At 34.8% G+C, this 19,118-nt stretch overlaps 1 protein-coding gene across 4 annotated transcripts in view; it reads left to right on the top strand.

Moving 5' to 3' along the window:
* Nucleotides 1-19,118, top strand: part of ZCCHC7 (zinc finger CCHC-type containing 7) — a 158,401-nt gene that overhangs the window by 123,877 nt on the left and 15,406 nt on the right. For all 4 annotated transcript variants that reach the window (XM_048850143.2, XM_048850142.2, XM_048850144.2 and 1 more), the window contains one exon: nt 170-205. In XM_048850143.2, coding sequence (XP_048706100.1) covers nt 170-205 — 36 coding nt within the window. The remainder of the gene's footprint in view (nt 1-169; nt 206-19,118) is intronic.

The following is a 19,118-nucleotide window of genomic DNA, read 5'->3' as shown; positions in this document are numbered from 1 at the left end:
TTCAATTAAACTGTCTAGCCAGGTTTTTGAAGCTGAAATGCAGACCCTTTCAGTTAAGCTTCTTATTTTCCTGTGACCGACACCGGTGGATACTGTGTTATGCCAAAACCAACAGGCTGTAAAGCACCTTGTTTCATGCTCCCAGCTGATCAATATTTTTATTTTCCAGGCTTGCCCAGAAATATGGAGGCAGTATCACCTAACAGTAAGTAGAGACACCTTTTTTATTTTCTTGTACACCCAACCTATTTACTCTTCTGTGAACTGCTGACCATAAAATATAGACAAGCATCTTCTTCAGGAAGATAATAAACATCTGAAGAGTTTTTGAACTGGAGACTGCAATAATACACTGTCCCTTTTTATGCGTTCTTAGAAGTTCTGATTGTTTTTACTACTAGCATAATTTAATGATTGCATCCTATCACTTTCCTCTCCATAACTGCATTTAGTGTATACATTGCAAAAAAAAAGTTTAATTTTATACTGGGGTATAACAGTATTCCTGTCTCAGTGTTTCCCAGATTTGGTTGTCAAATCCCCATATATTACAAGGCAGTTTCTTTAACTTTGAATTAAAGAACGTTCCCTAGAGAATGGAATGTGAATTTCAGAAATAAACTTTGAAATCTTTGTAAATGATTCTTAAAGAAGAAATCAACTGCCACTTCTTCTTTGGCACCTGGTTAGTTGGTCTTTAGTTATAAAAATAACTACTACACACTACAAATAAATTATTCAGTTTTTAAATTTTTTGTATGCAAAATGCAGGGAAAATTTAAACAAACTGCACCTACATTAACTAATGTGAAGTCTGAAAACAATATTTAACTTGTTTAGAATAGTGTCTAATTGATCTACACTACAAACCTTAAATACTATTTATATATACACACATTTATGTATAAAAAATTAGGCCTTGCCTATGACTTCTTTTCAACATAAGGAAAATGTGTGTTTAACTGGAATAACTTTATAACCACTGTCATCCTTGTACGATTAAACAAAGCAGAAAAGTTTGTCCGGTACTTTTGGTTGTGCTGTGGTTTTGAGATTTTTCTTTCCAGTAAGGGAATACTGCTATAGGATGTACTTTAAAATCTGTTCCATATGCCTTTTCAACATGTTGGAACTTTCTCTTTTCTGTTTTAGCAGCTAATTTTAATAGTAAAGGATACACTCTGTTGAAAATCTTTCCTGTGCTTAGGGTTTTTTTTTAAACATTCACTTTGGAAATCTCCATTTCTATATGAATATTTTCTTTGCTCTTAAATTACCAGATTAAAGATGATGTAATAAGAATAGGTTTAGTTGCATTCACTTTATATTGTTGTTTGCTTTATTTATTTAAAGATACTCAAAAGAAAAGATTCAATCCTTTATAATTTTTTATACTCCAGAAAAGGAAGTGTTAAAATGGTTTGTAAGATCCCTTATGGAACTTAGATGTATTTATGCAATAATGTGATGATGAATTAGGTTTCAGCTAATATGTCAAAATATATTTTGTCGTTCGGGCCTGTTTTGGACATTGAACAATTACTCAGAGTTATAATCAATACTACAAAAAATTCTTACTTTTTAAAAGGCTAAAATCAGATTCTTCCTGGCAGTCATTGACAAGCAATCCCAGCTGTTTCACCATGAAGAATTGTAGCCAACTAATTTTCAGGGAATGTATTTTTACTTTATACTTTCAATGGTGTGAAATTAATAATATCCACCAACGGAAGATCTACTTTAAAATTTTTGAAGCTATGCGTGGAAATGTCATATTGGAAAAATTAATTAATTTGGAAAAATATTGCTTTGGGGTACTCTCTGCTTGTGAGAGAATATTTTGAAATGTGATCAAATATACATGCATATAAATATTTCCTATTTCATTACTAAATATTTAGTCCCTACCTTGTTTCTTATAAATGCCTTTACTATTTAGTACTATAAATTATCCAGGTATTTAATTTACGATGATATTTTGCATAGCATCTTTCATGTGAAGATCAATTTTGACAACTACATTAATTGAAGCATAATCAGATTATACTTTTTTTAAAACTTCCGTTGACAACAGACATAGTTGATGTTTAAAATAGAGGCTATAGTTCAAGAGAACCTATATTGTTTAAACTACTTAAACATGTCAGGGTCAACTTTTCTTTTTTCACTTAAGAATTCTCTCTAGATCTAAACTGCAACAGAAGCAGATAATATCCACAGATGATGCTGAAACTGTTGTGTTAGAATAGAGTTGTTGTCTATTTCTTTTACATAAGTATGACTAAAAGGTAGAAGTTGCTTGCTCTCAAATAGGCATTCCACTGTTTAACTGCAGTCTTCAATTTACAATTCCATCATAGTTTGCTATAAATACAGATTTCTAAACAAATAATGCAAGAGAAGAAATATACTTGCATTTATTATTTTTGGAGAATATGCATGTATCTTTACAGGTATATGTACTGATGTTAGATTCAGGTTTTTTCACACCTTAACAATATATATAGCAAATTAACAACTGGGTTCAAACTGAATTTGGGAAAATTGTAAACTGATAATGTGCATAACATATATAGACATCAACCCAAGCAGAGCAACGGTTATATTTTATACAAATATGTGTCATGTTTATGAACTTTTAAAACCACTTCTATCATACCGCTTTGCCAAAAGTCCATATAAAAATTGTGTTTAAATGCACATACATTCTTTAAATGTTCCTAATTAATGACTCTGAAAGCTTGTTTAAAACAACAGAGCCCAATTGTTGTCTCTTTGTGACGCTTTTGATGATTTTATTCATTATCTGTCTCTTTTCTAAGAGGTGGACTGCCATCTATTGACTCATAGTAGTTCTTGCACTTCAGTGTAGCTTCAGTAGGAACAATGAGTACATAATAATTCTATTGCTACTGTTATGGTTGGTGATAGGTTTTAGTTTAAACTCTTACGGTTGGAAATTTCGAAACGCTAAAAAAACTTTGTAATAATTGTCAGAAATGTCTTGCTGGCAGCTTCTTTTTGTTAGAATTTCAGATATTTTAAGAGGCAGTTGAAATGGCAAAAAGAATGATGAGCAGAATATTTTAGTTTGTTCCTTGTCAGAAAAAAACAGACAAATCATATTAATGAAGCTTAAATTTAAAGGCTCTGTGATAATCAAAGTTTTATAACTGGGCAAGGTTAGGTTCTGGAAATTCCTTTCAACTATAACTAGAATTACTCTGTAAAATCAGTCAGTCACCAAAACATTAATCACATTACAGATTGTGAATTAGCATAATATTTAATGACCAGTTTTGATGATGATTTAAAATGTGATTAAATAATTTTCATTGTGCCTCTTCTGTATATTTCTTCTTTTTTCAGAAAACATAAAATAAAGTTTCAACATATTTTTATGGGTTTTTTTCCCTCATTGTTTCCTGCATGCAATAAATGATAGTCAGATACACAGTTCTACAGTTAGCAAACTTGTTATTATGAACTCATAGTAGTAGGGTAATAATACAAGAAGTTGATTTTCAAAATCCAGTAAAAATAATTTTACAATATTTTGGCCAGATATAAATAATGTTAGAATATGAAGAATCACAGTCCTACAAAAAAAGAATTTTAAGGGCCCCTGAGACAAGTTCATTCCCACAGTGCATTGTCCCTGAGACTTAGAAAACCTACCTATAACTCTGACTGAAGAAATAATATTGTCGTTTATTATTTTATTATGGTTGTATGATTTTATTATTGGGATTGGTGGCCTGGTTGTGCAAGATGAGCTACAAATACTCAGAAAGATGCAGTCTCTGATGCAAAGAACGTACCATCGCTCTCATCTCTTTCATATCAGGACTAGTAAAGAGCACTTTCAGTCATAGCAATTCATTTTAAGAATATTAGCCTCTTTCTAAATTCTATGTTCCTGTTATTTTTCATTTCTGTTTATAAACTACTCACGACCCAAACTAGAATTGTATATGTGTTTGTAGAATATTTTGCTCTGGACAGATACAGGCCTAGGAAAAATCCTTCCCAGTTTAGTTGCAAAAATAGTGCATACTGAAGTTAGTGGACCTGCTCTTGTGACAAGCCGGGTTTATCTTCTAACTAACATTTTTGGATAATTTTGTTCAGCTTTGTTGTTTGACCTAAAAATGCATTGTATATTTAATCTGATCAGCTTTCTTTTTTCCTCATGGCAGTTCCCCTTTTAGGTAACTTTGCACTTCTTGGAGACCCCCACACCTACAAAAACACCAAACAGATTTGTACTCAATCTTGACTGTATAGACTGTATCCTTAGATTGTGAAGTGCATGGGACCGAGACTAGGCCTTCTGGAGAGTCTAGAAAATTCCTTGAACACTATGTGAGCGCTGCCTTAAACAAATAATAATAGCAGGTAGCCCTGTTATTACACAGCAATGTTACCCACTTCAGAAGATAACTACTGCTGTAGAATACTTCTGAAAAAAATGCCACAGCACTTTATATGTATCTACATGCGTGTGGCTTTGGGCTGAATCCAGTTCACCTTCACTGTGGCAGAGAAAGGCAATCCAGTGGCTGGCAGTAGAAGCTAGACAAATTCAGAGTGGAAATAATGCAAACATTTTGAATATCAAGAGTAATTAACCATTGGAACAATTTATCAAGGGTCATGGTGGGTCTCCATCACTGACAATTTTAAAATCGAGATTGGATTATTTTTTTTTTAAATCTTCTCCAGAAATTATTTTGGAGAAGTTCCCTGATCCGTGCTATATAGGTCAGCTTAGATTATCACAATGGTCCCTTTTGGCCTTGGAATCTGTAAATCTATGAATAGCTTAGTGTCGTGGCTCTCAACCTTTCCAGACTACTGTACCCCTTTCGGGAGTCTGATTTGTCTTGTGAACCCCAAGTTTCACCTCACTTAAAAATTGCTTGCTTACAAAATCGGACATAAATAAACAAAAGTGCCACAGCAAGCTATTATTGAAAAATAGCTTACTTTCTCATTTTTACCATATAAAATTAATCTATTTAAATAAATATTGTACTTACATTTCAATGTATAATATATAGAGCAGCATAAACACGTCACTGTCTGTATGAAATTTTAGTTTGTACTGACTTCGCTAGTGCTTTATACATAGCCTGTTGTAAAACTAGGGAAATATCTAGATGAGTTGATGTACCCCCTGGAAAACCTCTGCGTACCCTTGGTTGAGAACCCCTGGTTTAGGGGGTCTACTAAAGTAAGTAAAATGAGTGGGATTCGGCTCTGTGTGTGTGGGTATAGTGGGTGTTTGTGGGTATAGCGTGTGTGCGTATTTTTTAATGGAGCATTTACCTTTCAGTCAAATAAGGGATAACTGAAAAATGTAGGACGAAGCTTATTTTTAAATAACCCACAATATTTTGTTTAAGGTACAAAAGCACGTATTTGTATCTTCATGATTCAAGCTGAAAAATGGGACAAAATGTATCCTATATTCACCTGATATGGGGCACAAGACATTAAGCACCGGGAAAGACATGGACAGCCACTATAATGTTTTGGCATAAAATAAAATTTGCGTTCACGTTGTATAATTTCATTTTTTTCTGACTACGTACGTTATACTTTATCATAGCATATTGTAATCTAATTCATTCATACACTGAAGCATATAGCAAGCTCAATCCAAGAATAAAATCTACATACAATAAAGAAACAGAAATTAATCTTTCAAACACCAATATGGCCTTCTTCAGGAAATACATGTAGAAAGACTAAGGAAAGGTAAATCCCAGCCGATGGACAAAACATAGTTTCTTTCTTGTTTTTTAATGTATTTTCCAGATGTGTAGATATACTTTAAAAAAAATTCCTGCTGTTTTTAGGAGGGTTCTTTCCATGATAGCTCCTCCTTGATAATACCTCCCTTCCTCTTCCAGTGTTCAAGCAGTAAGGGTCCCCTCCCCCATCTCCTGTCTCTGCTAGTTTCATTTATATTACAACCCCTAGTCCAAGATGGCCACCAACAGAGTTTTACAGCCATCAGAATTTTTAACCAGCTGAGGCTATCATTTAACACATTTTTTGACAGTTTGTTAATCTTACTTTTAATCCACTTACATAAAAAAAGGTGAACCAGAAATTCGCTGTTTTGGCCTGTGTGCGTAAAAGACATGAAGGGACAATACATCTTTTGTGTTTAAATTTTGCACTCTGATTTCTTTGTGTGCCATTATTACAATTCTACATGGCCTGCCACCTTTTTTCTGAAATAAAAATGTAAGCAGTCTAGCCTCAAATCAATTTAAATCCTTAAAAATGTGACTTTCAGAAAGAGTCTTTAAAATATAGTGTTTGTGAAAAAATATTTAAGCTTGAGAGTTGGGAAATTTGGAAACTAGAGAAGGCTTTGTAGGTTTTGTGCAGATGAAGGTTGGAAAAAAGTATTTTGGTGCAGAGATTAAGTCTTGCTACTCTCCAGTCTTGCTGCTCTCTGACTCGTGGATGGGATTATTTGAGGCTCTTGGGACATGACTACAGTATCAACTCCTCTGGAATTACCTGACCTAAGGTTTCTAGAGCAGTAACTTTGTAAAGATTATGTAAATTATATTACGTCACCAACTGATCAGTGTCATCTTCTTTTTTAAGAAAATACTGTAAATATATTACTTTTGTTGGACATAGGTTGTATATTTTTCACATACTTCGGAGAGACACGACATCCCATCACAAGTTGTATGTCAAAACTCACATAGCCATTTTACTGGATGATTTACAGTGAAGATAACCCAGAATTGCAAGGCATTTGAATTTGAAATAAGGATGACTTTGTGATGTTCTGTGCAATGGAAAAACAAGAGCATCTGCACTTAGGAAAAAGTGGTTTATGATGTTTGGGTTGCGTGAAGTTCTCACATGGCTTAAAAATTTATGCTGAAACATGTTTAGTTTAGGACAAAGAAGTTCCAACCCTTTAATAATAATTGGTAGAGTTACTTTTTTTAATTATCAAATGTTTATGAAAATTTCATCCCGCCTGCTTTTACATGTATGTGACCTTTGGCAGATGTTTCCATGAAGGTATTATGCTTCATAAGCGTTCCATTATTTTAATTTAAAAAATTTAAAAGATCAGTCAGGAGTGGTTTGGTTTGTCAGATTTATTAGCTAAAATAGAAACTTTTTTCCTTTAGTTTTTGTTTTGCAGTATATAGTATTGTTTTCCTATTAATGGCTATTTCTTCCTTACTTGTGACTCCTTTGCAAGGTTCATTCAGAGTACGTTTACTGCTGTCACAGTAGGGAACGCTTAGGGCTGGTCTTATTTCCAAATAGCCAAAGTATACAAAAGGCTACCCTGATAGCTTTGAGATATAAATTAGCAGTTAGATCACTCTACACAAAGTGACTTTAACTGTATAATGAGTCCAAAATATATACTACAGGTGTGGGTGAGATTGATTGTTAAAATGATTGAGTGTTTTCCAGTTTTTACTTTAAACTGCATTTAAAGTATTATAGGCAAAATGAATGCTCTTCATAAATAATAAAAAAGATCATGTTAAACTTTTGATTGTCTACAAACATGTATTATTTACATACTTACCTTCTCAGGAAAATATAATTTTAGAACTAGATGCAACTAACTGCTTATAAGGGGAAATAATTGAAGTACACAATAATCAGGTTTTGTTTTTACTAGTAAAGACAGAGTAGAAAATTCCAATTGCAGATATATTTAAGTGGTACCCATGTTACTATGTTTGTTTGAGGAGTAGCTGCTGATGCTGTTCCTAATGTTTTTCTATACCTAGTGCCGGATCCTCAGCTGATGTAAATTGTCCTAGCTGTTCAGTGGAGCACTGTCAGTTTACAGCAGCTGAGAATCTGGCCGTATGCTTTGTCCACTGTGTGCTTTGCTAAAGCACTCTAAGAATTCTGAACTGTTGTTAGAGCCTGTGAAAGTTAACCTTGTTGGAATATGAACCTGCAAGTGGCACAATAATGAACTGTCATTTATTTAAACCATTTAACCATAAGAGTTATTTTCTGAATATTTTCTATAACATTTTATGCTGAAACTAGGTGATGGTACGGATTAGGGTAGGGGAGTGATGTGGTACAGCTTAAGCCTTGATTATAAGTTGTGGTTTGATGTGCTGTAGGAAACAGTCCTACACCATGGCGGAAGAGACGGATGAACTGATCTCATCAGACCCTTTTCGTTTTTAACTTCTGTGCACCTATGGACAGTAGCCCCTTGAACTATTTCCATTTGTTAAGATACATCCTTCAGTACGTCTGAGACTTCCATGTGTCTTCTGAATGCATAATAAAGATATTTAAGGAACTCTGTACTTTCTGTGGGGTGGGAGACTAGGATACTGGCTTTACGAGGGGTGAAATTAATGTATTTTTATTTCAATTAACAATAACACCTTTTTATTCTGAAGGCTGTTGTACAATGCATGTAACTGTCAATGATCCCAATGGTAGGGCATTCACACAACTGGGAAAGGATGACAAGTACCCCAAATATTTACTAAAAACTGGAGTAGGAATCTCTGTGTTCTTAATGGCTAAACTGCCCTGTGTTAATCTCTTTTCATCACACATTATTTTTGTGATGCACTGGAATTATTGAATAAATAGTTCCTTAAGTAGAAAAAAGAATGATTAATGTTTAGATCTTATTGTCAAAAGCCTTCTCCCTCATATAACCACCAGCAGTTTCATTTAACTAAAAGTATTAACATGTGCTATCATTTCTGTAATGTTTATGGTGCTGGTGATTACTTTCACTTGTTTTGTTTTTTAAAAATAAAAAAGGTACATTTAAGCATTCATTTAGCTAATTTCTATGCTGACAAGTATTAATGATTTGAACAGTAAAATAAATAGGGTGGAAGATTAGTGTCAGATTTGCTGCATTTTATGTTTACAGTCTTTAGTCTGAGAGAGTATGTAATAATTCTATTCAGTTCACCTACAGTAAAGTGTAGGTGTACATTTTCATGCTTTAAGTTATCTACGTTACTGTAAATGTATGTTCGTTGAATCTTGACATACAAGCTGTGAGCGCAGAAACAAAGTTTACTAAATTTGGTTAAAATATATGAGGTTGTGTCTAAGCTTTCTGTATGAAAAAACAAAAAATATGTTGTGGTTTTACATTGGTTTTATATAAAATCTAGGTATAAATATTTTTAATTTAAAATATTTGCATTTTTCTGTTTTAAGTGGATAAATGCCTTTGAATATTGCAAAATTAAAACAAAAGTTTAAAGATGTAAACTGCTAACTCAAACAAGGACATCCTGTTCTGATTCATAAGAATTTTGAGTCTGCCTGCCATAATAATAATGGCTCCTTTGCTTGTCAGTTGTCCACTGAGTAATGGTCTGTAAATGGTATGTTTTAGTATCATTTAAAACTATTGCACTATATCATATAAATAATCTGCATGTTAAAAAGTCAGTGAGTATTCAGTGACCCAGAAGAAGAGGATATGGTGTATTGCACCAATTAATATGTGTATTTAACTCTCTTTTACTAGTCATGTATAGACCATAATTGCTGTTTAGGACCTGTGAGTTTATCTTGTCAATGAACCATGTATTAAGGAGCAGCTAAGAACTCAAATACTTTAGACCATAACTTTCTAAAGTTATGCTTGATCATGTTAATCATCTACAGATTGATTCCCTAAAAATATTTATTGACTTATTTCCGAGCGGTCTGTCGTGTCAATAATAACAACACCACATCTAGGTATGGCCTGTCATGTCAATGAAGAAGTTACTATCTCTGACAGATTTACCTTGGTTTTGTTTTAATTAAAAAGAAAAACATAAAAGTGATTAAAATATAACCCCAAGCTCCATATATTAAGAGTTAAAGAGCTTAGTTCCAGGCTGAATAGGCACCATTTTACTTCAGTATTAGAGAAGTCTCAGAACAGTGGGTGATCTGATTGAGCACGTGTTAAAATAAATATGTATGACAAAGTAAGAAGTCTCTTGGCTCTGAATTTTTTGGCTTCTGTGGATTGAAGTTAGACCTTCATCTTTTAACTTATTTTAGTATGTTAATTTTGTTTGTAATGTATAGTAAATTTATTCCAAAAAGCCATGACTGTAACTCTCAAATGTGCATAGTTATACAATATATTTTCCTTTACTTTGGCAGTGCTTCAAGTTTAAACAGCCCATGACATTGCTACCATTGGCTGTTTGTTTCCGCCACCACCAGGTCTCTACAAATGTTTTTTTAATTACTCGTTTGATTTTGCAGTTTGGTCTATATCTACTTGAATGGGATATTCTCCATTAGTACCTCATCTGTGCATCTGCAGTAGATTCTAATCATTTTGTTATATATAACTGTACCTATGATAAATTCTCATACTATAGTTATTTAGCTGACAATGCTGACTGTACATGGCGTCTTGCTTTGTTTTTAGGTCTTGACAGTGCTGTTAATTCTATTAGTAAATTGTTGCCCTGGCATTTTAAATAACCAGCGATATAGCATTGGATTTCTTGGAAACAGAAGATTGCCATAATGGCTCTAAAATGTTAGGGATTATATTATTTTCTGTCTGTAAAGAGATTGAATTTAAATTATTCTATTTATTTAGATATACTGAATTTGACAGTGGTGTATGGTTTCAGTTTGACTTTTTGATGGGCAGCTCAGAGAACCTGGTTAAATGCGATCCCACTGATGCTGCTTTTCTGATGGTGGTACAGGGGTGTTAGAGAGAGAGGCAGCGGGCATAGAAGTTTTCAGAAGGATGATTTGGGGACATGATTACTGTCTGGGGTATTTATTTAATTGGTGTTGGAGGAAATTAAAATATTTTCTGCTTTGTTTTAAGAAATGCCCCAAATCATGTTACAAAGTAAAATCTAGCTACAGGTATTTAGACTTCTTCAATAGAAATGGGTATATAAGAAAGACATTTGAACCCCATATGAAGTTTCAAAGAAGTTCATGTAAAGATTGGTTTGAATTTGTTTGACCAGGGATTATCTTCGCTGCGTGTATCAAATTTATAGTTATGAGGAGTTCATTGCATAGGCAAATAAAAATAATTACAAAGTTTCTGTCTGGGTTATATACGGTATCTTTAAAGGGGGAATGCCTAAGGAATGTAGCTATCAAATTATAGACGCTGCTTCCTGCCAAATGAACGTTAACTTGGATAGTTAGTAATCATACTGGTCATGTGCCGGTGCCCAAGGTATAAGGAAATGACCTTGTCTTTTTAATAGTCCGATTATTTAAATGTACTGTATGCATTCACTCATCAATACAATCAAAGGCAATACAGATTGACAGCTAGTTGATATATCGTTAAAATAGGAATCTTTACTTATAATTTGTTCCTCCTGAGTATCTGATGTCAAGATAACACTCCAAAAACACAGCTATAAGGGACTGAAACACATTCTCTCAGAATCCGTTGTATTCAAGTACTACCATAATAGGCTTGGTTTTCATATTCTGCCATATTTTAAAGAAATAATTCCTTTTTGGAAAAAACTTTAGTCATGGTTAGGGGTGTTCCAGTAGGCCAGATATAGTTGAGAAGGAAAAAAAAAAGGAAGCTGTAAATCATTTAGAATGACAGTAAAAATTAAAACCTTGGGGTTTGTTTAGCTCCCTAGTGTATTAGCTAATAAATATAACCAAGCTTTAGTTCTGTTCAACTCCTAATTTTACAAGCATTGGAAATGTTTGTGTTCAGATTAATGCACAAATGCTTGTGTAAACATACATATTCTTAGTAGTGTGAGTGCATATTATGTGTGTATATGTGTGTGTGTGTGTGTGTGTGTGTGTATATATATATATATATATATATAGTGTGTGTGCCTGCCTATAAATGTATTTGATAGCTTCACTAATAAACATTCAAATAAATATACCGGGATCCATATATGTCTCCTCCCTCTCCCTCCCCCCTTCTTTCCTCCCTCCCCCCCACCACATCAAAGCTTGTGGTCCTTTTCCATCCTTGTACTAAAAGGTTTCTTTGTAAGCCAGGCCATTTGTCCGTCATTGTTTGGGGTCCAAACAGTAGTAAAATACCCTGTCACCGATCCAGAGTGCTGTGAATGGCAGCTCCTCTCCGGACAATTGGTGGAGGTGCCTAGAAATATTCCTGAGAGGATTATTTAACCTTTCAATTTAGGGGGCACAAAGCCTGGCTGATTAATGAACTTTCTGATGGGTGCTGATAAGCGGATCTATTTCTTTATTTCCTCTAAGAGTGATTCCTTCTCCTGCCCCATATTACTATAATCTTAAACAGAAAATGTGGCAAATAGATTAAAAAACAGCACTAAAGAGTTTATCTGGCTGGCAAACTGAAGGAGCTAAATTAAAATTGGTAATGAAAGCAGTGGCTGAGCCCTGTATATGGTTTTTAAATGCGCTGTGTATTTTGAAGAGACTTATTCTCCAGCTCGCCTGGTAATGACTGCTTTTGGTGCACAGTCCGGGGCTGGCTTCTGTTATGCCCCCCTCTCCCGCCTTCCCCCCCCCTCCAAAAATGAGTTGTGTTATCTGGATGACTGCAGACACATATGCATCCCCCTTTCTCACTGCATGGGCAGACAAGGTCGATAGCATTACAAGGTATTTGTGGCAGTGCTTGTTTCAGTTTTCAGAGCTGCCAGTTTCCAGCCAGATTTGAATTACAAAAGAAGAAGCTGGCATGAAAATTGAAAGGGTTTATCGGCTAGTCTGAAGCCTCATAGCACATTGCTTATTTATGCAGTCCATTTGCACCAAGAAATATAAAAAGGAAATGCATTTTAAAAATACGGTCATAAAGACCCAGATATGTTTAAGATGGCAAATAAAATATAGATCCCTATAATATCTTCCAGGAAACGATTTTGCTTAATGTTGCACATTACTTCAGAGGAGCATTTATGTTACTGTCATAAATTTGTGCATTTGTGTCACTATAGAGGTAGTCTCTGGGGATTCAGAAGGAAGCTTTTGCTAACTTACTTTAAAATTAAAATAGAGGAAAGATCGGTCTGTAGATTGAGAGCTTCATAGGAAATAGTTGAAATGTAATGCACCACCCTATTTAAATAACGTTTTGCATTCCGTGTAAAATTAGCCATGGACCAGTGAATAAACGCCACCACCTTTGGAGAAAATTGGGATGCTTTTTAAGCCAGGAAGACGTTGGAGCATTCAGGGAGCGAATTGCTGTTATCCATACTATCTTGCATATATTCATTGTTCTGAACTCACTGAAGACTTTTTTTGTCCATTTTACAGAAGCGACATCCTAAATTAATATTTAGTATTTTTCTCTACTCGTAAGAGTATCAAAAGATTACATTCATTTCTTTCATATGTATAATTTTCTAGTTTTTGTCTCTTGGTTTCATCTTTTCACACAGTGAATTGTAGCTGCCATTTGCATCTATTTAAAATGCATTGTATAAATGTCTACTTCTGTAGAAGACTATCATGTCTTACCCCTTGTATTGTGGATTGAACAAGTTACATTTTTTCTTGTGGTTATTTGCAAGTGTTTGCTTTTCCAGACTATCCAATTAAAAAAAAAATCTAGCCATTGATTTGTGACTTACTAGGTATTGATTAGAGAAAATATAACTGCATAATTCACTCTGCTTTAGTAACACTTATTTCATTGTTTCTGTTATGTAGCCTATTTTTCTGAGGTTATAAACACACCTAAATATACTCATTCACAAAGTATAACTTGTGAGAAGAGGTCACAAGCCATGTGCAATTTAAAAAAGAAAAAATTAATGGTTGGTTGATTTGAGCAAATGAATTTTTGGATGTGTACAGTTTTAAAATGGCTAAAATGTAAGAAATAAATTTGGCAAGGAATTGGTCCACTAAAATAGTCTCATTGCTTTGGTGGCTGTGAGATTTTTAAGCCAAAATATTTAAGTTATGTACTTCACCTGCATACTAAATATGCTCTGTACATTTTTTTTCATGAATTTTCATAAGGATTTTTACTACGTAGCATGTGCGACTTAATGATGCAATCACGCGATAGACTAGGAATACTCTAAAGGAGACGTTCCGGTCTGTTGTGTACATAATACACGTTTCAAAAATCTGCCTAATTAAGGAATTACCCAGTGGAGTGGAAGTCTACTGGGTACATGACATGGTTTAAAAAAAAAATCTTCGTATAATTACAACATTACGTTAGCTGTTACGGGCAGTTTTGAATGCAGGGGAATGACCCATAGTTGCTATTTCTTCTGCTAAAATATAAATAGATTATGATCTGTTTTTAAAGAGAAATGAAATATGCTCTTACAGTAATGCAGTTGTTGTGTCACTTCCCTTGTTGTGTTTTGCCTAACTGTAGTGACATCTGTAGTATGTGATGATACAGTCAGACCATCATGCCCTGGTCTCAGAAAGCAGACGTAGCAGCACAGATGTAAATGAGTTCCACCCTCAGTTTCACATTTCCTTACTTGTCTTTTTGAGTCACACATTTAGGGCCTACAGCCGCAGTCCTCATGCAAAACACGCATTGACTTCGATAGGAGGTTTGCCTGAGTAAGGACTGCAGGATCATTCGTGTTGCCTAGATGAAGGTTTTTGTCTGATTAATTACCAGTTTAATTGTTGAGCACTAGAGAGAGAAAATGAAGTAAGGAATAGCAGCAGAAAATGGAATCTGCCAGTGAGATGGAAACACAGCAATTGCCATACCGGATCATCCCATTTAGTCCCAGTATTCTGTGACCAGCAGAGGCCAGTACCAGATGCTTCAGTGGTCGTACAAGAAAACTTGCAGTGGGCCGTTATATAGCATAAGCTGTACAGATAGTTTCCAGAGAGTTTGTGGGTTGGGTACTAAAGTGGACTCAACCTACAGGGTTGTTTAGTGTACTCAGGAAAATAGGCATTAGTCTAAAACAGAGGCAGAATGGTGGCTGGTAAAAACTGATCTGTGTAAGGAGACAGTGACCTTGGTTTCAGCTCAAGGTTATTAATAGGCAGTTGAAACTTTTCACATTTTACTCAACTGTCAAAATCATTCCATTAGGTATTTGTGGATCATAGTAGACTTGGTTGTTTGGATGGGGTTCTCTCTGATAATCAAGTGGGAATCCCATATTTTAAAATATGTTTTCATGCAGTTTATTACAGAATAATGGGGCTTGGAAGGACTTTGTAAGTGTCAGGTCTAAACTTTATTTAATCATCGCAGTTCTATGCATTATTCAAGTTTGATATGTGTGTTTGTATAAATCGGTGTTATGGAGTATGCAGTTAAGCACTGTATTTTCCTTTAAAAGTGACATTATGTGCTTGACAGTGGAATGAATATACTGTACTTGTCAAAAATGCAATGTTCAATTCACATAGCGTATTCTAGTGTAGTTTTGGTTCTGTGTGTGTGTAATCGCACACATGCATATAATATAAAACTGAGACTGGACGATTCTCTTTAATTAGTGAGATTTAGTCAGATTGCATATCCTAGGTAGTAATGAGCTTCATATAAGCAAACCCTCATTGGATCAAAGTCAGTTTAGATAAGGGCAGCTCAAGGTCACAGAGGGAGCTGCCCAGCAGGCCAATTTGCATAAAAAATTACTGTCAGAAATAGGCCACTGAGGCAGCCCTGGCATTTTGATCTCTTGGCCTTTGTCATGGAGATTCCTGGTTGAGAAGGGAGGAAGGCCAGTGTCCCAGATAATGATTAACTGTTTTAATGGCATTCATTCATTCATTCCGCACTAACTACTCATGCAGAAAAAAGGGTTATGTAAAATGACATTAGAAGAAAAATCATTTGTAATCGTTGCATCGGGCTGCACTTTGAGGAGACATTAGGAGTAAATCCATGGCGTGGTAGGCTTATGCTTTATCTTCTGATATTTACTGAGTTTACTGGTGCATGAAAAGCTTTCAGCAAGAATAGCAGATGGGATGGACCTTTCATAGGTAATGCTATCTACCAGGTTATTACTTCTATATATTGATAGTGAAGTAATCTCCTAGATATCACCGTACAAATATAGATTATTTAAATGTTTGTAACAAAAAAAATAACATAGAGGAGCTACTTTCATGAATGCTTTATTTTGTACCCATTGGATTGGAGTCCTTAGATGCTTTTTTAAACCTTAAATAATAATAAAATAGAGGGCTTAAAAACATACAGGTTCCCCTTGTGTTTGGCTTTTGGAAAGCCGCAGAGATGTGTATAGTTGTAATCTGAACTGTAAGTATTCAGTTTAATTTGTCTCCTTAAATCTGACCTTTTCTATTTGCTAAACACAAGGGAATGTTGTGTGGAGCTTTTTTCATGTCACTTGAGCATACATTCCTAATGCAGTGAATACTCTCAAGGATTCTTGTTAGACCTTGTACAGTACAATAAGAAAAGCTTAACATCCCTCTGTTTCCACTACCGAGTTCTGATGTACAATTGTTTTCTAATGAGGTAAGACCTATTCAGAGTGCCATCCTCTTTTCTTAGTAGCATGGTGTACTATAGTTGGTTAAAAGATAGCATGCAGATAACATTTATCATAGTAATTAAAGTTTTCAGCTCAAAGTGTTATTCAGATTAACATCCAGAGGTTTATCAGGCAAGTCAGCAGTACATGAACTTCTGAGGAGAGCTGTTAGAGGCTGTAACTGCTAAGAACTTCAAGTGCTAGTGTTGACCCATCTTTAAATAGAAGAAAAGACACAAACTACAGAAGTACACACATAATTTATGAGCTGGGAGGATTACTTTTATCTTGAACTGTAAGATTTAACTACTGGATTAGAGTGAAGGAGTCTATAAGTACTTTTTATTTATTCATTCAGTCATATAAATTACTAGCATTATCACTGGCAGACATGATAAATTCTATGCTAGCAGTATCATTCTGATCCTTAAATCTGGTGTTTATTTAACAAATCATATCTCAGGAGAGAAGAGACCCTGATTTTTCTTTTTCAAAAGAAAGTTATATTGTTTTAAGCATCATGTACATTTTAATAGAGATTTTGAATACATACAACACTAGTAGTCTAAATTGTTTTATTGGCTAAATCCGTGTAACACCATTTGACAGTTCAAGGTGAAAAACCCGACTAACATTGTAACAGATACTTTGAGGTTAACATATATGTGTGTCTGATGTGTCACAGTTGCAATTTCGCATTCCAAATACATGACAAACTATAAGAATAAGACCATTTAATCAAATTTCTCCAATTGAAATATAACCCTTTAAGGCTTAATAGAAATATAGAGTCATTTGTAATATAATTCAGTTGATCTTCCCTTGACAGATACATTCCACAGATATTCTAGATGAAGAGCTGTCTCTAGTAGACAAGTGGTGACTGAAGTAACCAGAGATAGTGACCTGTTGCAGTTTCTTGGTCGCATCACAATGTGAGCTGCAATTGACATAAGCCTAGAAAATGGATTTCATACACACAAAATTCTCTATAAAGGCAGAGGAAGAAGGATCCAGATTATTTAATTTATGTCTGCTTCTAAGGAACTCTGTATTAGAACCTATGCAACTTTATTTCCCGTGAGTGGCAGAGTATGGGATCCAAAAACGGGAGCTGGCCAAACCTACTAGGGTTGAAGGTTTTGCACACCTCCTATTCAAAAACAGCTTGAATTTATGAATTTTTTTTTCATGTAAATTAAATATGGGGGAGGGGGTTTTAGCCTGTTCTATGTAGTAGAAAGAATGTCCAAAAAGCTAGGCTGGCACACGTGAGTGGCCTGAACACATTACTAGCTCCATATCTATCTACAGAGAGAGACAGAATATATATCTGTTGTTTTATGAGATTTTCTCTTTTTGTCTGTGTGCTCCTTTTGTCACAAACACTGGTTTTCATTCTCTCTGATTTTTGCGCCATGTTTATACTGTTTTTCATTGTACATGTCCCTTCTCTGATCCTTCATTCACAGCATGTAGTGAATGAAATGTGAACTGAGTTACATGAATCTGAAGTGCGCTTTTAAAGCCATATGGGTTCAAAATGTGGTGAAACAAGCTTGTCCTGTCCTACCAAAAATGTGATCAGATGCATAAAAGATGATCAAGGAATAATCCTGTAGTTTCTGTCTATTTTACAAGCATCACTATAATTCCTCTGTAAAGAAAGAATATACAGTTGCATTAGAAGTATTAATGGGATGTAAACACAATGAGAGGTTTAAAAGAAAAAAGCATCCCTTGCAATAACAGACTGATATTTAAAAAAAAAATTGATGAATTCTTTGAAATCACACACATTTTCCTGTGTTCCACTAGAATGAATAATAAAGGAAAATATGTGGACCTTTAAATTAATTGGATTCTGTTTTGACCGGTTTTCATAGAACCTTTATTCCATCCCCCTTCTTCGGCGGATATGCTAAGTCTGATTAAACAAAGGTTTTATTTTTTATTGTTTTCTATTGAATAAGTGTGTGTATATAACCTAGAACATATACATGTGTGCTCACACACTCCGTTCAAAATGTATGTGGTGGTACTCTGAGCAAAGTTATTATTTATTGGCTCTGGATTTAAAAAATAAATCTGCCTGACCCACTGAGTTCAGCTTAGTGTTCCAAAACTTTCTTTGCGTTAAAAAGCAGTTCTGACTTCAAACAGCAAACACCATAATTTAATGTGGTGTTTGGTGCAGATTCAGATCCGCTAGTGACTTGAAAATTGACATTGGCAGATTCTGTTCAGTGACTAGGGGAAGGGGGCAGGGGAGGTGGAGAGTGAGAGGAAATAGGAGTGTGGTAGATTTAGGCTGTGTATCTCTCTCAGAAGACCTTCCCCATATTGCCTTAAGTGAGTCCTGCTGGGAGGGACTCGTTTTGCAATACACAAATGCTTCTATCCAGCTGGTGGATGTAATATCTGATGGCCCTGGTTGTTCCCTGAGGATAGTGGGACATCTGCAAAAAAGAGAGCGAGAAATCAGCAGCCTACTTTCCTGCACTGAGAGTCGAAATAAAATGGCTGTATGGAACGGACACTGAAGTTTCCTATCCCACTTGATTTTGGTGATCAAGGTTTAATTTGTTCTGTAATATTACATGAGCAACTTGCTCCTTTTTCCAAGCTTCTTGCTTG

The sequence above is a fragment of the Caretta caretta genome, chromosome 5 (assembly GCF_965140235.1).
Source record: "Caretta caretta isolate rCarCar2 chromosome 5, rCarCar1.hap1, whole genome shotgun sequence".
Taxonomy (NCBI): domain Eukaryota; kingdom Metazoa; phylum Chordata; order Testudines; family Cheloniidae; genus Caretta; species Caretta caretta.
Note: the sequence above shows the minus strand (reverse complement) of the source record. Positions and strands in the feature narration are given on the sequence as shown.